The 25071-nt window shown below is 47.4% G+C and overlaps 1 protein-coding gene across 9 annotated transcripts in view; it reads right to left on the minus strand.

Annotated features, from left to right (window-relative positions):
• The window catches only part of DLG2 (discs large MAGUK scaffold protein 2), a 970480-nt gene that overhangs the window by 186992 nt on the left and 758417 nt on the right, over window positions 1-25071 (minus strand). For all 9 annotated transcript variants that reach the window (XM_056858113.1, XM_056858109.1, XM_056858107.1 and 6 more), the window contains 2 exons: window positions 19036-19104; window positions 15033-15189 (listed from right to left, as the gene is read on the minus strand). In XM_056858113.1, the coding sequence (XP_056714091.1) occupies window positions 15033-15189; window positions 19036-19104 (226 nt within the window). The remainder of the gene's footprint in view (window positions 1-15032; window positions 15190-19035; window positions 19105-25071) is intronic.

A 25071-nucleotide genomic window follows, 5' to 3' on the forward strand; every position in this document is an offset into this window, starting at 1 on the left:
TCAGGCTGGCAGCGGTTCTCCAGGGTCTCAGGCAGGGGTCTTTCCCATCACTTACCTGCCTAGTCCCTTTAACTGGAGATGCCGGGGATTGAACGTGGGATCTTATGCATGCCAAGCAGATGCTCTACCACTGAGCCACGACCCCTCCCCATAAGATCAAAAGCAGGGCGTACGTGGCAGCAAATTAGATTTAGATAAGGGTTTGTTTGTTTTCCAGTATGGATGTCTGAGAGGGGGAGAGAATGAGCCAGCAAGAGAGCATGTGTGTGGGGCCGTGGGGCCGGCGAAGTGGGAGGAACCGCGTGGGAAGAGCAGCATGAAAACTGCGCGGAAGCCAAAAGCGGGAAGGGGGACCTGCCGCCAGTGACAGAAGGACGGCGCAGACAAAGCACATCGCAGCAGGGGCTGATGGCAGCAAAGGTCAGCCATGAAATGATCACATTCTCACAAAACAGAGGGCACGCCAGCAGCCAGGGGCGGGCGTGGGAGTGTTTGCATGCCTGAGCAGCAAAAGAACAAAAGAAAACATGGGGGAAATATACCAAAATCACCCTGGGGGGTTTCTCCCTCACAGCCAGGGCTTCCAAACAGAGAAGCTGAGGGGGGGCGGAGGGATGCTGGATAATAAAGAGGAATGAAAGTATACCAATCCAGATGTTGATCCTGGATCTATGTCCCCTCTCAGCTAGCGGTGGTTTGGAGAACTGGGTTCGATTCCCCACTCCTACACATGAACGGAGGGCAATAATCTGGTGAACCGGGTTGGTTTTCCCACTCCTCCAAATGAAGCCAGCTGGGTGACCTTGGGCCAGTCACAGTTCTCTCCGAACTCTCTCAGCCCCACCTACCTCATAAGGTGTCTGTTGTGGGGAGGGAAGGTGATTGAAATCCAGTTTGATTCTCCCTTAAGTGGTAAAGAAAGTCTTTACCACTTAATATAACTTAATACCACTTAATATAACTACCAACTCTTCTTCTTCTTCTTCCTCCTCCTCCTCCTCCCCCCCCCAGCCAGGGCTTCCAAACAGAGAAGCTGGGGGGGGATACAGGATGACAAAATGGTCTGAAAGTATACCAATCCATACGGTGCTCCTAGATCTGTCCCCTCTGTTTTTACCCTGAGGTCCAGGAAAAAGCATCCTAAATAGCCCGGCTTAGCTCAAGCTTGTGAGAACCAGGAAGCTAAGCAGGGTTGGCCTTGGTTAGTACTGGATGGGAGACTACCAAAGAAATCCAGGGTTGCTACATGGAGGGAGGCAATGGCAAACCACCTCTGGCAAACCAAAATGATGAGGGGACTAGAGCAACTGCCCTATGTGGAGTGGTTAAAATGCTTTGGGCTGCTGAGCTTGGAAAGAAGGCGGTTAAGGGGAGACACAATAGAGGTCTATAAAATTATGCATGGTATGGAGAAAGGGGACAGGGAGAAGTTTTTCTCCCTCTCTCATAATACCAGAACGTGGGGTCATCTGCTGAAGCTGGAGGGTGAGAGATTCAAAACAGATAAAAGGAAGTATTTCTTCACACAACGCCTAGTTAAATTGTGGAACTCCCTGGTGATGGCTGCCAACTTGGAAGGCTTGAAGAGGGGAGTGGACATATTCATGGAGGAGAGGGGTATCCATGGCTGCTAATCAAAATGAATACTAGTCATGATGCATACCTATTCTCTCCAGGATCAGAGGAGAAGGCCTATTATATGAGGTGCAGTGGAACACAGGCAGGATGGTGCTGCTGCAGTTGTCTTGCTTGTGGGGTTCCTAGAGGCCCCTGGTTGGCCACTGTGTGGACAGACTGCTGGACTTGATGGACCTTGGTCTGATCCAGCAGGGCTCTTCTTATGTTCTTATGTTATGTTCTCATTGATGGTGCCCAAAGTAGCTATTTGAACAGGCACAGCTGCATTCATTACCCTGGCATGTGACTGACCATGTTACCAATGTCTTTGGTCAGGCCAGTTTTCTTTGGGAAATGGGTCTAATGTACTCAGTGTAGCTACAGTTCAGATTTTTCCTTTAATTGAAACTTTCAACTCACAAGATGAAAGCAAACAAACTGTAATCCTTTCCTGCCATCTGGTGGGGTTTAAAGGGAAATGTAATGTGTGCATGTTTAGTTGAATGAACAGAGAGGCCTTGGAAGACAATCATATCTTCCCAGCATATTATTTAAATGAGGGTGTGTTCCCCCCCCCCCATTTCTAGAAGAAGAGTTGGTTTTTATATACCGACTTTCTCTACCTCTTAAGGAGAATCAAACTGGCTTAAAATCACCTTCCCTTCCCCTCCCCACAACAGACACCTTTTGAGGTACGTCGGGCTGAAAGAGTTCAGAGAACTGTGATTAGCCCAAGGTCACCCAGCAGGCTTCATGTGGAGGAGTGGGGAAGCCAACCTGGTTCTCCAGATTAGAAGAAGAAGAGTTGGTTTTTATATCTCAACTTTCTCTACCTTTTAAGGAGAATCGAACTGGCTTACAATCTCTTTCCCTTCCCTTTCCCTCTGCACAACAGACACCTTGTGAGGTAGATGGGGCTGAAAAAGTTCAGAGAACTGTGACTAACCTAAGGGCACCCAGCTGGCTTTATGTGTAGGAGTGAGGAAACCAACCCGGTTCACCCGATTAGAGTCCACCACTCAAATGGAAGAGTGGGGAATCGAACCCAGTTCTCCAGATTAGAGTCCACCGCTCTTAACCACTACACCCTGCTGGCTCTCCTAGGGCTAAAAGCAGTCCCAGCTGGGAGGGTAAATGGCTTCAACTGGCAAAAGCACACAGCAGTGGGTTAAATCTCCTCTCTTCTGATGGCAGAGGCCTGGTTCTGCACGGCTGCTATTTCAATTTTTTTAAAAGCTCTCGTCACAGGTTCTTGAGTTTCCCTCTTTTAATAAGGCACTATTGGTGCATCCTTGATTCTATTTCACAACCATTCTTTATTCTTATTTATGCTGGAGAGGAGTAATCTATTACTTGATGCATGAAATGGTGCCCTTGGCAAAGTCAAGCGACTCTTCTTGGGGACAGATGAACACATGAAGCCATAGGGTTGCCAGATCCGGGTTGGGAAACTCCTGGAGATTTGGGGATGGAGCCTGGGGAGAACAGGGACCTCAGTGGCGCACAACACCACAGAGTCCACCCTCCAAAGCATCCATTTTTTTCCAGGGGAACTCATCTTGAGAAGTCAGGTGACTCCTGATAATGGGTAGAAATTATGGGTGAAAAGGTACCGGCTTGGATGGGAGACCTCCAAGGAATACCAGGGAGTGACGCGGAGGCAGGCAAGGGCAAACCACTTCTGAACGTCTCTTGCCTTGAAACCCCTATGGGTTGCCATAAGTCAGCTGTGCCTTGACAGCCAAAAAGAGCTATCTTCAGCACATATGGTGAGAAGGAAAGCAAAGGCTTTTTGATAACGATGATGATGAGCTTTCATATGGACCTTCTGAGCTACTTTGCTGAAGGCAAATGGATTTTCTTTTCAGGTTTCGTGCAACTTAAGGGTAAAATGTTGTCCTCTCACAGCGAATGAAGCCTTAATCGAAACCAGTTTCAACCTGGTAGTTTTGTTCATCCTTAAGGTGAGTGAACTCTTAAAAAAATTTTTTTTGTTTGATTTCAGAAACCACAGCAGAGCCCATATAAAAAGGAACAAGCACCATACCTATTCTCTCCAGGATCAGAGGAGCATGCCAAATATATTAGGTGCTGTGGAACACAGGCAGGACGGTGCTGCTGCAGTCGTCTTGTTCGTGGGCTTCCTAGAGGCACCCGGTTGGCCAATGTGAGAACAGACTGCTGGACTTGATGGGCCTTGGTCTGATCCAATGTGGCCTTTCTTATGTTCTTATACTAATTTCCTTATTATTTATCTAGCTCTCCCATCTAGCCGAGAAATATTCCTCCCCCCGAAATGGCACCCTTTATGCGGGTTTTATGGATCTTAAGGGAGCTTTTGATACCATCCCAAGGGAGAGGCTATGGTTGAAACTATCACATTCTACTATGGATAGGAGGTTACTATGGCTTATCCAGCAATTTCATACTGACCTCACAGCTCAGGTTCGCTGTGGCAACCAAGGAGAACTAACCGAGCCTTTTGAACTGGCCAAGGGAGTTAGACAAGGTTGCCTCCTTGCTCCTCTCTTGTTTAATCTATACCTGAATGATATGGCAACCAATTTCTCAGAGTTTTGCCACCCCCCAAAGCTTGCAAGCCATTCCACCCCGATTCTACTCTATGCTGACGATGCAGTTCTCCTGTCCCGCACAAGAATTGGTTTGAAAAGATCTTTGCAAACTTTTTCTGAGTACTGCTCTAGGGAAGGTCTTAAAATAAACCATCATAAATCTAAGATCATGATCTTCACTAAGAGGAGAAAAATGCCTCTTTTTCGCTGGGTATTAGATGGCTTTGAGGTTGACCAAGTCAAGGAGTTTGTTTACCTTGGCATTCTGTTTTCCTATAACCTAAATTGGAATGCCCATCAAAAAGCAGTGTCCAACAAAATTAAACCTAGGGTTGGTGCTATTGTCAATTTTTTTCACACCAAAGGTGGCAAATATATTCCAGGGGCTATTCAGGTTTTTAACCTGAAAATTACCCCAATTATCCTCTTTGGTGTTGCCATCTGGATTACAGTCATCAATGAATCTATAGATTGTCCACTGCTTCAGTTCTTACGAAAACTCCTAAATGCCCCTCGATGTGTTGCTGGCGTTACTCTTCGTTCCGAGTTTGGCCAAATGTCACTTGAAGCTAGGGCGTGGTTGGCCACCTTTAAACTCCACCTTAAACTGTGCTTTAGCACTGAGGGGTTCCTAGCTTCTCTGAAGCATGACCCTTTCAAATCCTCATGGCAAAAAATCTTAGATGAGAAACTGGCGTTGCTGGGCTTCTCGCAGGATATGATATCAGATCTTGGGAAAACTGAAGCTTTTGCCAAAATTAAAAAGCGCATTAAAGAGCTCGATTATAACAGCACTACTTTTCGTGCTTGTCGCGTCTGTTCATCCCAGTTCTTCGGAATACCCCCTCCACGTGGTCTGCCTGCCTATACATATTATCTGACAACTCCTCGTCTCTGTAGAGCTTTTTGCTTGGCTAGATTGAATGCTAATCCTTCTATGGTAATGCAGGGCAGAATTCTGAATATACCATACTCAGACAGGATCTGCCCTTGCTCTTCTGGCTCTATTGACACATTAGCCCATGCCCTTTTGGAATGCCGCTTTTACGAGGAACTTCGATCGCACTATATTTCCCCCCTTTTAATATACAAATCCAATGCCTCTGTGACTGACATAATGCCTTTTTTACTAAGTGACAGGGACCCCAAGGCTACATTGTCAGTGGCAAGATTTGTTTCAGTCCTTATATCCCTCCAACACTAGATATATGCTGCTCAAGATCAATTGATCAAGGAGCTTCTAAGGGATAAAAGGAAAGGAAAGGATTATTTATCTAGATATCTATTTATATATGTGTGCGTGTGTGTGTGTGTGTGTGTTGTCGTAGCTCCCAACCATTCCCTCCTCGCTATTTCTTCATTTACTTCATTTCAACCTCGCCAGCGTGGTGTAGTGGTTAAGAACGGTGGTTTGGAGGGGTGGCACCTATGACAAGATGGCTTATGCAACACTTTCCTTTATGCAAATTTTGTGGATTCACGGATACTCTCTGTTGTCAGTCCGCTATGCCATGGTGGTGGAAAGTGTTGTCAAGTGGCAGCTCACTTATGGCAACCCCTTAGGGTTTTCAAGGCAAGAAATGGTCTCTTATCCAAGTCCTAACTAGGGCTGACCCTGATTAGCTTCGAAGATCTGAAAAAATCAGGCTAGCCTGGGCCATCCAGCTCAGGGCAAGTATTGCTATGAAATACTTTCTGATAAAGATCCTGATTGCAGCAGTAAGGAAAACAGGGTGAAATAGGGAATGGTTAAACCTTGACATGAGTGGGGGTGGGCGGAGGAATTTGTGGTTGCTGTGTATCAATTAATACCACATGTGAGATCCATGCACAGATCCACCTGCTATCTTTCTAGCTTGGCCTTGGGCTAGAAGAAGAGTTGGTTTTTATATCCCAGTTTTCTCTACCTTTAAAGAGACTCAAACCAGCTTACAATCACCTTCCCTTCACTTCCCCACAACAGACACCTTGTGTGGTAGGTGGGACTGAGAGAGTTTGGAGAGAGCTGTGATTGGCCCAAGGTCACCCAGCAAGCTTCATGTGTAAGAGTGGGGAAACAAACCCAGTTCACCAGATTAGAGTCTGCCGCTCATGTGGAGGAGTGGGGAATCAAACCTGGTTCTCCAGATTAGAGTCCACCGCTCTTAACCACTACACCATGCATATATGGATCTATGGTGTAGTTCAGGATAGGAAATGTCATGCAATTCTAATGAACTGTCCTTGGTGCTGAAGCAGAACCCAGGCTGTTCAGACTTCTCACTTGTTTGTTCATCTACAGTGCTGGGTTTTTTTTGTTTTGTTTTTTTGTTTAAAAGGTGCCAGTACTAGATTCACAGACTTGTAGAGCTTAAAGGTCCTCTAAAGGTCATCTAGTCCAACCCCCTGCTCCATGCAGGATCAGCCTAAAGCATCCCTGACAAGTGTTCATCCAGCCAATGCCTGAAGACTGCCAGTGGGGGGTGATCACCACCTCCCCAGGCAGCCGATTCCACTGCTGAACTACTCTTACTGAAATTCCCCCCCAATATCCAGCCGGTACCTTTCCTCCCGTAATTTATACCCCTTATTGCAAGTCCTATCCTCTGTTGCCAACAGGAACAGCTCCCTGCCCTTCAATAAGTAACAGCCCTTCAAATATTTGAAGAGAACAATCATGTCCCCCCCCCCTCAACCTCCAGCGTGGTGTGGTGGATAAAAGTGGTGGTTTGGAGTGGTGGAGTCTGATCTGGAGAACCGGATTTGATTCCCTGCTCCTCCACATGAGTGGCGGAGGTGAATCTGGTGAACTGGATTTGTTTCCCTGCTCCTACACATGAAGCCAGCTGGGTGACTTTGGGCTAGTCACACTCTCTCAGTCCCACCTACCTCACAGGGTGTCTGTTGTGGGGAGGGGAAGGTGATTGTAAGCTGGTTTGATTCCCCTTAAGTGGCAGAAAAAGTTGGCATATAAAAACCAACTCTTCTCCTCCTCCTCTTCTCCAGACTGAATATTCCCAAGTCCCTCAGCCCTTCCTGGGAGGGCCTGACCAAAGACACTGGTAACATGGTCAGTCACATGCCAGGGTAATGAATGCAGCTGTGCCCATTCAAATAGCAGAATACTAATTTTGGCACCATCAATGTGCTACAATTGAAGGTCATAAGATTCAACTGCAAAAGCTTACAGAGGTCACCTTTTGTAACCTGGCGCACCTTCCTACTATCCATCTGAAGAGGTCCAAATTGGCGGAAGCTACCCAGATCTGGGGCAAGATACTGACACAGGAGGGCTGGCAAGGGAGGAACCTGCGGTGTCTCCATGTCCCCAGGTAGTGACGTGTAGGCCTGGAGAACATGCCCCAATGAGGGTGGGCAGGGTCAGAGCTAGATGAGGAGAGGAGCAGAGACAGAGAGAGCTTGCAAGGGGAGAGTCTTTAAGAGAGAAGCCAGGAGGAGAAGGAAGTCCGGGAAAAAGGAAAGCAGCACGAGGTGGAGAAGGCAGCAGTGGAGTGCAGTGGTTAGAGGGTCGGACTAGGATCTGGGACTAGGATCTGGGAGAGTGTGTGACTAGTCAAAGGTCACCCAGCTGGATTCATGTGCAGGAGTGGAAAAACAAATCCAGTTCACCAGATTAGCCTCCGCCGCTCATGTGGAGGAGTGGGGGAATTGAACGCGGCTCTCCAGATCAGAGGCCACCCCTCCAAACCACCGTTCTTAACCACTACACCACGCTGGCGAGGTTGAAATGAAGTAAATGAAGAAATAGCGAGGAGGGAATGGTTGGGAGCTACGACAACATACACACACACATATATAAATAGATATCTAGATAAATAATAAGGAAATTAGTATTTTTTATCTTGATTGACGGAGATAAAAACTTGGCAACTGCCAATGTACTATTAAACTCAGCTGAACTAGGGTTGCCAGGTCCCTCTTTGCCACCAGTGGGAGGTTTTTGGGGCAGAGCCTGTGGAGGGTGGGGTTTGGGGAGGGGAGGGACTTCAGTGCCATAGACCTCACCTTCCGAAGCAGACATTTTCTCCGGGAGAACTGATCTCTGTCGCCTGGAGATCAGTTGTAATAACAGGAGATCTCCAGCTAGTACCTGGAAATTGGCAACCCTAAGCTGAACAGACAAACCTGAGATCCCGACACTTGCTTGCAAGGGCTCTCCCCTCCCTTAAAAAAACTACTCACTTAGAAATATTGCTTAGTATATAAGCCCTTCCTGTACTTTAGGGCTCCATGCTAATAGAAGGTTGCATGTCGAAAGCCAGTGTAGCGCCATGGTTAAGGTGACCGATTAAGACTGGACAGCTCATGGGTTCAAATCCCCACCCTACCAGGAAACTCACTGGGAAAGGGAGGGCTAATGACTCTCAGTCTGGCCTACACCGCAGGATTGTTGTTAGGACAAACAGGGGAAGAGAGAACCACGTACACGGTCCTGAGCTCCCTCCAGGAAGGTTGGGGATAAAATGGTCATAAAAAGGTAAAGGTAAAGGTCCCCTGTGCAAGCACCGGGCCATTCCTGACCATGGGGTGACGTCACATCCCGACGTTTCCAAGGCAGACTTTTGTTTACGGGGTGGTTTGCCAGTACCTTCCCCAGTCATCTTCCCTTTACCCCCAGCATAGAGAGATTGAATACATTTCCATGTCGCAAAAAAGTCCCTGCCTGTGAAAAGAGGGCATGTTTGGGCTTCTCTTCTGCAAACATCTTAAAACCCTCGGTAAGCAAATGTACCCTTTTGCTGAAATCCAGCTCTCCCTGGCTCCGGTTCAGTAAATTGCTTAATGGTAATTGCCCCTGGAAGAGGGCTGCTTGGCGTAATGTGAACTTTCACTTGGGATGGATGTGGAAGAATGCCTTTATTATCGTGCTCTGTGCTTGATTAACCCGGAGTGCCGCACTCTCCTGAAATTGCCGGAGGACGGACATGAGCCCTAATTGGATGATTGCTTTGATTCCGTTTGACTGATGAAACTCAAAACGTAATTCGGTGTGGAGGAGGCCGCGCCAAAACAGCCCATCTGCCTTTCGCACATGAGCCGGGTGCAAACAAAAAACTAACCTCCCGGGGCCCTGATCCACGTGGGGCTGCATGCTATATTGAGCGTGCAATCCAGGGGAGTGCATGAGCATGCCCATTGGCGCATCAAGGGGGCCAGAAATGCTCAACTCCCACCCACATTGGAGGCCTCATCCCCAAAGCCAGCATGGTGTAGTGGTTAAGAGCAGCGGACTCTAATCTGGAGAACTTGGTTTGATTCCCCGCTCCTCCACATGAGCGGCGGACTTTAATCTGGAGAACTGGGTTTGATTCCCCACTCCTCCACATGAGCGGCGGACTTTAATCTGGAGAACTGGGTTTGATTCCCCACTCCTCCACATGAGCGACGGACTTTAATCTGGAGAACTGGGTTTGATTCCCCACTCCTCCACATGAGTGGCAGACTTTAATCTGGAGAACTGGGTTTGATTCCCCACTCCTCCACATGAGCGGTAGACTCTAATCTGGAGAACTGGGTTTGATTCCCCACTCCTCCACATGAATGGTGGACTCTAATCCAGAGAACCAGGTTGGCTTCCCCACTCCTGAACATGAAGCCTGCTGGGTGACCTTGGGCTAGTCACAGTTCTCTCCAAACTCTCTCGCCCCACCTACCTCACAAGGTGTAGGAGTGGGGAAACCAACCTGGTCCACCAGATTAGAGTCCGTCGCTCATGTGGAGGAGTAGGGAATCAAACCCGGTTCTCCAGATTACAGTCCGCTGCCCTTAACCACTACACCATGTTGGCATTTCTGCATATGTCCAACTTTTCTACATATGCTTTTGGGAACCAACCGTACTGTGTTTAAAACCCCTTTGTGCATAGATCACTCAAAGCATAAGCTCTCTCCCTGGGTCAACCCCCTCCAACACATCTACATTGTTTCTTAATTCCGCACTATCAATATACAAATGAAAGGGCAATTATGATAATGTCACAGGCGCTAAATGCGTAGAATGTAGCCAAAGGCTTTTTTTTTTATTAAAAAAAACCCATCATGAATTTGAAAATGAATTGCAGAGCCGCTGTCGAATTCATTACAAACCCGGAGATAAGAAACCTGGCACGGCTCATTTCAACGTGGTTCTCAAAGGCCGACCCAGCCAGCTTCCGTCCAGCAGGTGGCAGGCTTGGACCTGCTTTGCCAAAGCACAGTTATGTGCCGAAACCTACAGCATAATTCCATGCTCTTATAAAAAGGTAGCAAACAGAAACCCGTTGGTCGTCCAATTTGCCTCCATAACACACAGCGGCAGACTGAACTTTCCATTGCTGGTCAAACAGGACACTGCTGTGGCAGCTAAACAGAAACTCCTCGGCAGCTGAATGAGAGCTGCGCTGAGCTTCTAGGAACGTAAGAACATAAGAAAAGCCCTGCTGGATGCAACCAAGGCCCATCAAGCCCAGCAGTCTGTTCACCCAGTGGCCAACCAGGTGCCTTTAGGAAGCCCCCAAACAAGACGACTGCAGCAGCATTTATCCTGCCTGTGTTCCACAGCACCTAATACAATAGGCCTGCTCCTCTGATACCAGAGAGAATAGGTATCCAGCATGACTAGTATCCATTCTAACTAATAGCCATGAATACCCCTTTCCTCTATGAATATGTCCACTCCCCTCTTAAAGCCCTCCAAGTTGGCAGCCATCACCACATCCTGGGGCAGGGAGTTCCACAATTTAACTATGCTTTGTGTGAAAAAATACTTCCTTTTATCTGTTTTGAATCTCTCACCCTCCAGATTCAGCAGATGACCCGTGTTCTAGTATTATGGGAGAGGGAGAAAACGTCTCCCTGTCCACCCTCTCCAAACCATGCATAATTTTATAGACCTCCATCATGTCCCCTCAGCTGCCTTCTATCCAAGCCTAAAAGCCCTAAGCGTTTTAAACGCTCCTCATAGGGCAGTTGCTTTAGTCCCCTAATCATTTTGGTTGCTCTTTTCTGCACCTTCTCAAGCTCTGTAATATCCTTATTTAGGTGTGGTGACCAGAACTGTACACAGTAGTCCAAGTGTGGTCTCACCATAGATTTGTACAAGGGAAGTATGATATCAGCAGTTTTGTTCTCAATTCCTCGTCTAATTATGGCCAGCATGGAATTTGCCTTTTTTACAGCAGCCGCACACTGGGTTGACATATTCATTGAGCTATCCACTACCACCCCAAGATCCCTTTCTTGGTCTGTTGCTGCCAGCACAGATCCCATCAGTGTATATGTGAGGTTGGGATTTTTTTTGCCCCAATATGCATCACTTTACACTTATTCACATTGAATCTCATTTGCCATTTTAATGCCCATTCTTCCAGTTTGCGGAGATCCTTCTGGAGCTCTTCAAAGCCCGATTTTGTTTTAACCACCCTAAATAATTTGGTGTCATCTTCAAATTTGGCTACTTCACTGTTCAACCCCAACTCCAGGTCATTGATGAACAGGTAGAAAAGCGCCGGTACCAACATAGATCCCTGAGGGACCCCAGTGCTCACATCATTCCATTGGGAGAACTGACTACTGATTCGTACTCTCTGCTTCCTATTTTTCAGCCAGCTCTCAATCCATAAGAGGAATTGTCCTCTTATCCCATGACTATGAAGTTTGCTTAGCAGTCTTTGGTGGGGGATTTTGTTCTTCCTCTTACAGGTATTTAGCTTGGGTGTGGCCAGAGGCACTTTTAGCAGGGGAGTGCAGCAGGGAACATCTTAGCCAGGTGAGTGAGGTCTGGACTCAGCTTCAGTTCCTCCTCTTAGAGGTATATAGCCTAGGCTCTTCTAGCAGGGGAGGGCAGCTGAATGAGATTGGGGATGAGCTTCTGGTCCGCCTTTTCTTGCAGGTATTTAAGTCTGGTGTGACTGGAGGCAGGAGACAAAAGGCAGAAGCCAAAGGGTTCTTGTTTCACAGCCTAAGAACCTAACTGAGTCAGAGCCAGTGGACTTAGGACTTGCCAGGATGGGGTTACTGCACTCTTTGTTTCTGGGTTCCATCCTCCCACCCCATTTGCTTACACTGTTTGTTATTTTTTAGGCCACTTTACTAGGAGCCCCTGTGGCGCAGAGTGGTAAGCTGCAGGACTGCAGTCCAAGCTCTGCTCACAACCTGAGTTCGATTCCAATGGAATTCAGTTTCAGGTAGCCGGCTCAAGGTCGACTCAGCCTTCCATCCCTCCGAGGTCGGTGAAACGAGTACTCAGGTTGCTGGGGGTCAAGTGCAGATGACTGGGGAAGACAATGGCAAACCACCCTGTAAACACAGTCTGCCTAGTAAATGTTGGGATGTGACATCACCCCATGAGTCAGGAATGACCCAGTGCTTCCACAGAGGACTACCTTAATCTTAAACCACTTTGAAGAAGAATTGGTTTTTATATGCTGATTTTCTCTACCTTTTAAGGAGAATCAAACCAGCTTACAATCGCCTTCCCTTCCTCTCCCCACAGCAGACACCTTGTGGGGCTGAGAGAGTTCGGAGAGAACTGTGACTAGCCCAAGATCACCCAGCAGGCTGCATGTGGATGAGTGGGGAATCAAACCTGGTTCATCAGATTAGAGTCCATTGCTCTTAACCACTACACCACGCTGGCATTTCTATATATGTCCAGCTTTTCTACATATGCCTTGGGAACCAATCATACAGTGTTTAAAATCCACTACACCACGCTGGCTCTCCCCATGGGGAAGAAAAGCAGGATTAAAAAAATATATTTTTAATAAAACACCATCAATGGTTATTTGAGATGAGAAATCCAGATTCACAGCTCGGGAGGAAGTAAACCAGGTCCGAAGTTGCAGGAAAGGCTGAACGGGGTCATCAAGCCTTTGGCCGATCTGGATCATGAGCACCGGGATGGAAACCTGATAGGCTAACCCCTTGCCCCCTCTCTTCTTACTAAGCTCCCTGATTGTCCAGGCTTGGTGATGAGTGAGTGATTCGCAGTCTGCCTGGCTTCTGCCGTGTCAACAGTAAATGGGTCATACCTGCCTGCCCCCCTGAGACGATCTTCAGAGGCCCTTCTCTGTGTGGGGGAAGGGGAGGAGGTGAACCGGAGACAGGGCCTTTTTAGTGGCGGTACTCTGTATGTGGGGGCATAAGGAGAAGGACTTGAGGAATGGATCTTAATGGCAGGCTGGTTAGTACAGGAAGAGGTGGTCATCCAAGCAAGCACCCCAGTACCAGGCCGGTTAATCTGCGGTGGGGTAAAATCCTTTACTCAGTCAGGAACTCAGCTGGTGCTTTCTCACAGCAGAAAATGTGTGGTGTGGTGTAGTTCTTAGCATGTCGGACTAGGAGCTGGGAGAGCCAGCGTGGTATGGTGGTTAAGAGCGGCAGATTCTAATCTGGGGAAGTGGGATTGTGTCTCCGCTACTCCATATGAGCGGCAGACTCTAATTTGGAGAACTGGGTTTGATTCCCCACTCCTCCACATGAGCAGCGGACTCTAATCTGGAGAACCGGGTTTGATTCCCCGCTCCTCCACATGAAACCTGATGGGTGGCCTTGGGCCAGTCACCCACGGGAGGGGTTGTGGCTCAGTTTGTAGAGCATCTGCTTGCCATTCAGAAGGTCCCAGGTTCAATCCCTGGCATTGCCTGTTAAAAGGATCAGGTGGTAGGTGATGTGAAAGACCTCTGCCTGAGACCCTGGAGAGCCGCTGCCAGTCTGAGTAGACAATACTGACTTTGATGGACCAAGGGCCTGATTCAGTAGAAGGCAGCTTCATGTGTTCAGTCACAGTTCTCTCCATGCTCTCTCAGCCCCACCTACCTCACAAGATGTCTGTTGTGGGGAGGGGAAGGCGACTGTTAGCCACTTTGAGACTCCTTAAAGGTAGAGAAAAAAGCGGGGTATAAAAATCAACTACTACTACTTCTTCCAGGTTTGAACCCTTACTCTGCTATGGGGGTTTACTAAGTTGGCATTGCCCAGTCATGCTCTCACAGCCTAACCTACCTCATAGGGTTCTTGTGAAGATAAAATGGAAGAGGGGAGAATGACGTTTTAAGCCACCTTTGGGTCCCCATTGGGGAGAAAAGAGGGACATAAATATCTAAATAAAGAAACAAATAAAATGTTTGGTGTGAAGCAAACGCTCGTTTGTGTTAGAGATGTTAACAATGGCAACACTGTGCACAGTGTTTTTTGCAAGCCAATTGATGGTATTGGATCACACCAAGAACGATCATAAAGCCCAAGGCCGGTTTCTGGTCACTGACCCGGTCGTGCTTGACCGTTGTGTCAAGTACACAATAAAAGGAGACAAAAAGCAGGAATCGGTGCAAGGGGGAAAGTATTTTCCCCTTGTACCAATTGCTGTTTTTTTGTCGCCCTTTGGTTTGGTGCTGGCCTCTTTTCTTTTGTTGTTGTTGTAGTAGTAGTAGTAGAAGAAGAGTTGGTTTTTATATGCTGACTTTCTCAACCACTTAAGGAAGAATCAAACCAGCTTACAATCACCTTCCCTTCCCCTCCCCACAACAGACACCCTCTAAGATAGGTGGGGCTCAGACAGTGTGACTAGTTCAAGGTCACCCAGCTGGCTTCATGTGGAGGAGTGGGGAAACCAACCCGGTTCACCAGATTAGACTCCGCCACTCATGTGGAGGGACTCAAACCCCGTTCTCCAGAGTCCACTGCTCCTAACCACTACACCATGCTGGCTCTCATGATAAAGCCTTACCACCCTTTGTCAATAAGAGCCCAGCTGTCTGAAAAGCTTCCAGTTAGCAAAGAAAACTGAAGTGGAAAGGAATATGAAAAACCAAAGGTGATGGGGATGGAAGACGATATGCAAGTTGGGATCTGGAATACTTACGGATAAAATCTGATCTCCTCGCTGCAGCTCTCCGCTGAGGTCGGCCGGCCCGCCCGCTAGGATGAAGGATACAAAAATGCCTTCGCCGTCTTCTCCTCCCACAATGTTAAACCCGAGACCCGTCGAGCCCTTATGCAGGACAACTTTTCGAGGTTCCCTGCGGAAACAAACAGACGGATTAAGGGTAGGGTTGCCGGGTCCCTCTTTGCCACCGGTGGGAGGTTTTTGGGGCACAGCCTGAGGAGGCGGGCTTTGGGGATGGGAGGGACCTCAATGCCATAGAGTCCAATTGCCAAAGTGGCCATTTTCGCCAGGGGAACTGATCTCTGTCGACTAAGATCAGTTGTAATAGCAGGAGATCTCCAGCTAGTACCTGGAGGTTGGCAACCGTAATTAAGAGTCTGCAACAGAGTAGATCCCGCTCTGTGATTTGCTCACTTATATTTCCTGACAGTATCAAAGTCCGGCCTCTTAAGACCGTTTATTCATTTAATTTATTTCATTAAACTTATATCCTGCCCTCCCCAGCAAAAGCCAGGCTCTGGGCAGCTCACATAATATAAATGTACAATGAAAACATAATAAAAAACTTAATAAAACAATAAATTAAAACCTGCTCTATAAGATAGACGAAGAAGAGTTGGTTTTTATATGCTGACTTCCTCTACCATTTAAAGAGACTCAAACTAGCTTACAATCACCTTCCCTTCCCCTCCTCACAACAGACACCCTGTGAGGTAGGTGGGGCGGAGAGATCTCTAACAGAGCTGTGACTTGCCCAAGGTCACCCAGCTTGCTTTGTGTGTAGGAGTGGGGAAACAAATCCAGTTCACCAGATTAGCCTCAGCCGCTCATGTGGAGGAGTGGAGAATCAAACCCGGTTCTCCAGATCAGACTCCACCGCTCCAAACCACTACTCTTAACCACTACACTACGCTGGCTCTATCAGATGGTGCACGTTCTTGTTTATGCATGGGTACTTTAACTCATGTTCGCTCCCGGTCTGTCTCAGTCATTCCTTGGAGTCATGCATGAGTTTTCCATCTGTTAGTGATGACCTCACTGCCAGCCCTCGCAATGTCCAGGTCTTCCCATTCCTCTGTTAACCCGATTCTTCCATCTTCCCTGAGCAAAGCCCGAGTGAAATCCCCACGCATAAGTCCAAGTGCAGGGCACACAAGCTTGGTTCTGCTCACAGCCAATTACAAAGCAGCATGTCCAGAGGGGGGGGACTGAAATACTTCCTGCTTCCTCAGAACTCTTTCTGAGCAGAAGAAAAGCTTTTTAAAACCCAGGTTTGGGTCACCCCCTTCAGATCGCTCAGGTTTTTTGTTGTTGTTCTTAAAATGCTTTTTTATGCAAGCAACTGGGTTTTTTGGGGGGGGGGATTTTCTCTCACAGTAAGCTCTACAAATCAAGCCAATTGCAACACAGCATTTATATTTGATTTGAGCTTGGAGACTGCTGGTGCATAGATTCCCAACAGGAAGGCATGGATCCAGCAAGCAACGAACCTCCGGTAAAACTCCCATGCATAAATGACCAAAAGCTTATCCCCTGGAAATCTTGTTGGCCTTTAAGGTGCTACCGGACTTGAATCTCGCTCAACCAACGAAGACTTTCCAGTAGCTAGAAACTGCTTTGCAAGTTTTCAGAGTTAGTTGACCCTCCAGAAAGCCTGCAGGCATTGAAGTTTTATATCTTATAGGTAAGGAGAAAGTAGCAGTCTGAACCAAGCACACGTTGCCAGGTTTCAAGGAGCCGATGGTTTGAAAGTCTCTGTTCTTGTTTCCTGCCAGTAGATGGAGCTGATCATTTAAGTTTTAAAAAGGCACACTCTGAGGACTAACACCCCCCACCCCGAAAAACCCGCCTCTCCATTGTTAAAGGCGCTCATTTTCTCTTTCTCTCTTTAAAAAACGAGAGAAATCTCAAAATCAATTTCTCAAAGTACTCTAGGCATTTTGGAGCAACCAAGAGGTTTCTCTGACATGTTTCGTGTCCGATATTGCTCAAGTAATGCTTTCTGCAGTCAGCTAGGGAAACGGAAGGGATAACAGCTGCTACTCAAGAGAGAAAGTGAGTTAACTTTCTAAATAGGGAGGGCAACAGGGGATTCTCCTGATCAAATCTCTTTCATCTGAATGGAAGCCGCACAAGGAGCGTGGACAGGGTAAGTTCCTGATGGATTGGGCCCCTCAGAAAGTTGCATGTAGGTTCAGCTTATGACCATATGGCTGGGGAAGGGAGTTGGGTTGCCAGTTTCGGGCTGGGAAATCCCTGGAGATTTGAGGGTGGAGTGTGGGCAAGGTTTGGGGAGGGACCTCAGTGGGGTATAATGCTATAGAATCTACCCCCCCCCCAAAAAAAACCAGCCATTTTCTCCAGGGGTATGGATCTCTGTTGTCTGGAAATGTTGCAATTTGGGGAGTTCCATGGGCCCCAACTGGAGGCTGGAATCCCTATCTGTGGGTCACATTTCCTCTACACCTTTTTCTCATGAAGACCCTGCCCCCCTGTCCCAATTTCTAGGTGCATGTAAAGTAATACACTGCCCTGCCTGATCTCGTCAGATCTCAGAAGCTAAGCAGGGTTGGCCCTAGCTAGTATTTGGATGGGAGACCACCAAGGAATACCAGGCTTGCTGTGCAGAGGAAGGCACTGGCCAACCACCTGTTAGTCTCTTGCCATGAAAACCCCAAAAGGGGTCGCCATAAGTCAGCTGCGACTTGAAGGCACTTTACACACACAGGTTAATGGAAAAACTACCTACAGTTTCCTGAGATACAATTTTCTTGTGTTTTTAATTTCTTTAACATTAAGCGCTTATTAATTTTTACAAGGTTGAACTCCATGGCACAATGCATTTGAATGGGTATTAGAGCTCCTCTCCTTCTTTATAAGCCAAAAAGGAGTTTCATGGTACCTCAAAGACAGATTCATTGTAGCGTAAAGAATTGCTTAATGAGAACTTCATAATAGATGTAATTGTATTAACAAGCGCTTAAACAGGCACTGTTATGGTTGTTGTGAACCGCCACTGTGCTTATCTTGTATTTCTGAGTTTTAGAGGGATGTATGATAGGGTTGCCAACCTACAGGTGAGGCCTGAAGATCTCACAGGATTACAACTGATGTCTAGACTAAGGAGATCAGATCTCCTGGAGAAAATGTCTGCTTTGGAAGGGGGTCTCTATGGCATTATATCTAGGGTTGCCAGGTCCAGGTTGGGAAATACCTGGAGATTTTGGGGGCAGAGTCTGAGAAGGGTGGGGTTTAGGGAGAGGAGGGACTTCAGTGGGGCATACTGCCATAGAGTCCACCTTCCAAAGCAGCCATTTTCTCCAGGGGAACTGATCTCTATTGCCTGGAGATCTCCAGCCACCACCTGGAGGTTGGCAACCCTAGTTATATCACATGGAGGTCCCTCCCCTCCCCAAACCCTGCCCTCTCCAGGATCCACCCCCAAATCTCCAGGAATTTCCCTACCCAGAGTTGGCCACTCTGTTAAACATCTGTTTTCAACTTGAGCTGTTGTGTTTCATTGATCCATTGTTGATGCTTAGAAGGTTGTCCCCTTAGGGAGACTGTAGTCTATTGTTGGGTAGACTAGACATCTCAGTACTGAAAGGAAAAGGGCAGAGTAGGAGAGGGAAGGAAAGAGGCGGGAGAAAGTGCAGCAGGGGCCGTAAGAAGGACCAGAGACTAAAACCTTGCGTTGAGAATCCGGCCTGGGGCCGTCTTCTCCTCTGCACCAAGCTACATGACAGTCATCGTATAACGTATTGAAAAGAAAGAAAGAAAAGGGAAGAGTCCAAGAAACCACTGAGAGATGCCTCCCCTGCTGGTAAGTCCCCCGTTGTCCAGCTGATTGATCACGGGGGCAGGGGATCTTCTGCCCTGGGGGGGTGGTTGGTGACCCTACCTACAAAGACAGCTCCCAATGGTTCAGGGAAGGAGGCAGGACCAAGGAAGTAGCCGGTCTCAGCAAAGTTGATCTTACCCTTCTATAGAAAGACTCCGCTGTATGCTCACTGTGGGCGGCCGGGCGATCGTGCTGTGCTGCGAATGACTATAGAGTCAAGAAAGAAAGGGAGGGGGGAGAAAGGGAGGCAAGATTAATAAAACCTGCAGGCTCTTTTGCTTATGGGGCCTCTGGGTCTTATCGAAGCTCACATCTATTAAAGCCAGCTCTCTGGACCAGGATCGTGTGAAGCGATATGCTGCATGGTGGGATCTGCATTTGAAGTTTGTCCCACTGAAGAAGAGGCAAGCCACTCTTGAAACTGAAGGAAGGCTTGCCTCTCGGGCAGTGGCAAGTGCCACAACACATTCCCAATTCAAAACAGAGCACTCGTTTCTCCTCCCCTCTGCCTACGTATCATCCCATGGGACCATGGCCTGATACAGCAGTACAAAGTTCTCAGTCGGAGGTGGGGTCCCGACTCTCCGAGTTTGCCCAGGAAGCCATTTCAGTGCGACCTGTTGGGTGGCAATGAACAGCTGTGCCTGCCATAGCTTCCAGGGCAAAACACAGAGAAGGCTTCATCCCTAGACTGAGGCCCCGGTTCTTACTGTCAATCCTCCCACATTTAGGGGTGCCAACTCTGGGTTGGGAAATTCCTGGATATTTGGGGGTGGAACCTCAGGAGGGTGAGGTTGGGGAGAAGGGAGGGACCCCAGAGGGTTATAATGTCATAGAATCCCCTTCCAAGGCAGCCATATTTTCTGTAGTGTGAAAATCAGTTGGAATTCTGGGAGTTCACCAGGGCCCACCTGGAGGTTGGCAACACTATCTGATGCCCTTTCTTATGCCTGGAAAGGAGCCATTGGCTGTATAACTTGAGATGGTGCAAAACACAGGATCAGTTATTGGGAGAAGGAAGTGTAGGGCTTTATGGGACACCTTACTGTCTGTCTGTCTGTTGTCCTCTGGGCAATGGTCCATGCATAGACTCTTACTGTACTCATGGTACTCCCTGACATGGAAGATAATGGGTTATCCCCTTTTGCAGAAAAGCCTCACAGAATCTTCAAGCCTCAGCCCGTTAGACACATCTGGGGTCCTGAGTACTCTCCAAAGGCCACTTAGGACTTAAAAGTCCTCTTACAAAGGCATTTCAAAGGGAGATTAGAAAGAGAGGCTGCTGAATTACAACTAATCAGGAAGCTCAAGACTATGCATTCTCCTGGACTGAATAGAGATCTGAGATTCCTGTCTCATTACTAATGCTGATTACTCCATGCCTACAGGAGCCCCGTGGCGCAGAGTGGTAAGCTGCAGTACTGCAGTCCAAACTCTGCTCATGACCTGAGTTCGATCCCGATGGAAGTTGGTTTCAGGTAGCCAGCTCAAGGTTGACTCAGCCTTCCATCCTTCTGAGGTCGGTCAAATGAGTACCCAGCTTGCTGGGGGTAAAGGGAAGATGACTGGGGAAGGCCCTGGCAAACCACCCCGTAAACAAAGTCTGCCTAGTAAACGTCGGGATGTGACATCACCCCATGGGTCAGGAATGACCTGGTGCTTGCACAGGGGACCTTTACCTTTATTTACAACCCCTCTGCATATCACACCTAATCCAATCATGCCTGCTAATGTTATTGACTTGCTTTTGACATTTACATTGCCATTGTGTGTCTGATTCACTCATCTCTACTTAAGGATAGATGGAATCACATCCTAGCTGTATCTGAAGAAGTAAGCTGTGGCTCATGAAAGCTCATCCCCTGCTAGAAATTTTGTAACCTGCCAGAAATGTTGTTAGTCTTTAAAGTGCTACTGGACTCTTTTTCTGTTGCTAACGTCAGACTAACATGGCTACCCATCTTGATCTATCACTTAGGACTTTGGTGTGTATGGGCTATGCTCATGAAATAAAACTAGGTTTGCAACCTCCAGGTAGGGCCTGGACATCTCCCAGAATTACATCTGATCTCCAGATGACCAAGACCAGTTCTTCTGGAGAAAATGGCTACTTTGGAGGGTGGACTCTATGGGGTTATACCCTCCCCTCCCCAAACCCTCCCCTCCTCTCCCCAGGCTCCACCCTCCAGATTTCCAGGAATTTTCTAACCCAGAGTTAGCAACCCTACAAAGAACTGACTGGCACAATGCATATTTAAATGGTTGGTCTTCTTTGCTCACCCCCAACAGTACCGACGACACTGACAAGTTCATTGAATGGAACAGAACATGTAAAGTTGGCCAACAACACAGATTCTGTGACACAACACAAGCCAAGCACAGTTCAATTTCACGAATCTTCTGGAAGAATTGGCAACGTTTTCCTGACGGCTTTATGGTGCTTTGAAAAGGAACACCGTCTGCCCCCCCCCCATTGCCCCTGGGGAAAGCCATAGAGCAGGTCAGCTCCCCCCAAGCATCCAGAAAATAGCTGCCAAATCTACACTCACCCAATCCAAAGAGGCTTATGAAGCATACCAGAGAGCCATACCAGCAATTCAAACCTCACATGTGGAACATGGTTAACCCCCCCCAAACACACACAGAACACATGGAAACCAAAGAGATTGACATTTTTCCTATAACATATATTAGTGGTGAGCAACCCAACTTTCTGCCAACATGGCTAGATCTTTTGGTGAACCCATTCTTGGAATCACTGACAATTCCATATGCAGAGGTGGTGTGCTTCCCCTCTCCACCGCTCTGACACAGAAGAAGAAGAGATGGTTTTTATATGCCGACTTTCTCTACCACTTAAGGCAGAATCAAAACGGCTTACGATCACTTTCCCTTCTACTCCCCACAACAGACACTCTGTGAGGTAGGTGTGGCTGAGAGAGCTGTACGAGAGCTGTGACTAGCCCAAGGACACCCAGCTGGCTTCATGTGTAGCAGTGGGGAAACCAACCTGGTTCACCAGACTAGCCTCCACTGCTCATGCTGAGGAGCGGGGAATCGAACCTGGTTCTCCACATTAGAGTCCACAACACCAAACCACCACTCTTAACCACTACACCACACTGGCTGAAAGGGGACAAAGATGCAGGATCACCATCTGTATTGGTAGCCCAAGGTCACCCAGCTGGCTTCATGTGGAGGAGTGGGGAAACCAACCCAGTTCACCAGATTAGTGTCCGCCGCTCATGTGGAGGAGGGGAGTATCAAACCCAGTTCTTCAGATCAGAGTCCACCATTCCAAACCACCACTTTTAACCACTACACTATGCTGCCTCTCCATAGCCCAGAGACCAGAGTTCCATAGGCCAGAGTTCCACGGCCCAGGGGAGAAAGGCTTTAGCAATGCCAGCCCATGCATGTCATAAATCTTTGGGTTACTTTTAGGGCTGTGCATATTGGGTTTACCAACCAAAAAATAAACCTGAAAAAAGGCCACAGAGTTTCCAGTAATTCCAAGAGCTACCCTCCATCACTTCCAGGTTTTCCCTAGAATTGACATGTGCATGTGATGCTGCCTTTAAAAAAATTCCCCAAGCAGCCATGGGCAATGGGATCTGGAGATGGGGAATTCTCTGTCTCAACCAGTGGACTGGCAAGCCTAAATTATGCTAGTTTCTTGACACAAAAATGTAGTTTAAAGGATTACAGGATCTTCAGAATAGGAATTTTATCCATGCAAACAGTCCGGTGATACATGAGTGATGGGTGTGTGGGGTGTGTGACTTGTTTCAAAACATGCAAAACACACCAGTCTCAATCACAAGCAGAAAGAAAGAGCAAGGTACGTGGAGAAAAAGGGAACTCAGAACCCAAAACAAAGAGTGCTCTGCAAGAAAATAAGAGTGAAATATCAGTTCTGCTGCCGAATTAGAGGCTGCATGCAATAAATGGACTCCCATTGCAACCTTCAGCGTGGGCAGTAATTTCATCCCTGTTCATGGCTGAAGAAAAAGAAACCCAAACATGCATGCAGCCGACATTTCTAGGAACTCACAACCTAATGAAATAAAAGGTAACAGTACATGATGCCATGGTCAAAACAAGAGGTGGTAAGTAGGGTGAATTCAAGAAATAATAGTTGGTATGTGTGATGGATACAGGGTTAAACTCTAAGACTTAAGAACAGTCAGCCAATGCCAGCAGTCAGTGGGCATCAGAAAGTAAAATCCCACCGCTGCCACCAATTAAATGTGAGGTAGGTGCTTCTTGTTCCCCCTTTTTAAACCCTCACAAATTTCCGTTACCAGTAATAGCTGAGAGAGGTTTTAATTGTTCTTTAAACCCCACAGTCTGTCACCCTTGATTGTGTGAGGAGAAAGTTTCCCTTTCCTCCCCACAGGTGAAACAGAGAGGCTTAGAGGCTGTAGCTGATTTTAAAAGTATGAATATACAATAAAGTTTATTATTTACAGAAAGGCTGTTAGGTTGATAAATTTTCTTCAAGACAGGCACAAAGCTTAGATTGTTAAAAACAGGTCAAAATCTTAGATGGTTACAGGCAGTTCAGTTTCTTCAGGAGACTAATAAACTCAGATGTTGTTCAGTACATTCATGTACTCAGTATACACAGTGTGGACTCAGACTACACTAACACACAGAATACCAGAGTGGTGGTTCATCCACAACCTTTCCCACTCCTTAGATTTGCCCACCTCCGGGGGAAACAAATCTTTCTCCCCCAAAACATTGAGTCAGGAGTCTCCCTATTTCAGGAGCCACCTCCCACCTAGTGACTCAAGAAAGGGTTATCTCTCTACCACAGTCTTCCCCTTGTCACCACTCAGGTTTGGTTTAAACACACTAGGTAGTATATGAACACACAGGTTCTCAGAGTCTCCCCACACAACCACACAGTTCAGGAGCTCCAAGCTAAAACCTCAAGAACTCTTCTCGCTCCAAAAAGAAGCCTGTCAGCTCTCCAGACTCTGCCCACTGACTGCTGGCATTGGCTGACTGTTCCTAAGTCTCAGAGTTTAACCCTGTATCCATCACAGTATGCTATATGATGCTGATGATTAACAACAACAATAACAACAATACTTGTAATAATCACCTTTGTATGGAGCACTTAAAAGTCGAAGACAAATGAACACGGCACTGAGATTATACACCAAATTGGAAAATGGCAGGTGGGTCAGAAAGAAGAGTGAAGAAGGAAATCATGGCTACTGTATCTCCGCTTTTAACAGCAATTTGAAGGAGACAGAAGAAATCCCCAGGCAGCAACCCGACCACCATGAAAGAGAATTTGAAGCCCTGAATTTGCTGCCAGACATTTGTCCTTGTTTTTTCCAGGTGAATTAAAATTGTCCTCCCTTCTTCACATATCAGAGGCTGAACAGCTGAAGAACAGCACGTTAAATAATGAAGAGCCACCTGGGATCCTGTTTTCTGTTTTCAGTGTCTTTTACTTCAGTTTCTCTCCTTTACAACTTTTTCTCTACAGCCCAAGAGAAGGCTCTTCATTATGTTTCCTGGAATGCAGGCGGCAGACACTAAAGTACAGAAGAGAGTACATCCTGGTTCATCTTCTCCCTTCCCTGCACAGCCCCGAGGCAAAATGAGGCTACGAGAGTCTGCAGTTTGCATTTGACAGATGGAACAATTTGTGTAATCTTCATCTCTTGCATCTGAGTCCTTAGGATATCTCCTACAAACGTGCAGGGAACAGTTCTCTGTCAGAGACTGACTTTGTTGGCAAGAATAGGCAAGAAACCCACCTTATACCAAAGAGCTAAGTGTGGGTTAGGCAAAATCCTCTGGCTCGTATCCAAAGTTTGTGGGCAAGCTTGCTGTCTTGCCTGAGCTACCAAGAGAACAACTAACAGCTTTTGCAAGGTATGGGTTCCCTTTGTTACTAGGGTTGCCAGGTCCTCTGGCAACCGGCGAGGAGTGGGGTGGGGGGTAGGGTTGCCAGATCCAGGTTGGGAAACTCCTGGAGGCTGTAAAACGGTGATGGTAGAAAGCACCATCAAGTTGCAGCTGACTTATGGCAACCCTGTGGAGTTTTCAAGGCAAGAGACAAACAGAAGCGGTTTGTTCTTGCCTGCCTCTGTGTAGGGATCCTGGACTTCCTTGGTGGTCTCCCATCCAAGTTCTGACCGGAGCCGACCC

The sequence above is a fragment of the Euleptes europaea genome, chromosome 12 (genome assembly GCF_029931775.1).
Source record: "Euleptes europaea isolate rEulEur1 chromosome 12, rEulEur1.hap1, whole genome shotgun sequence".
Lineage (NCBI taxonomy): Eukaryota > Metazoa > Chordata > Lepidosauria > Squamata > Sphaerodactylidae > Euleptes > Euleptes europaea.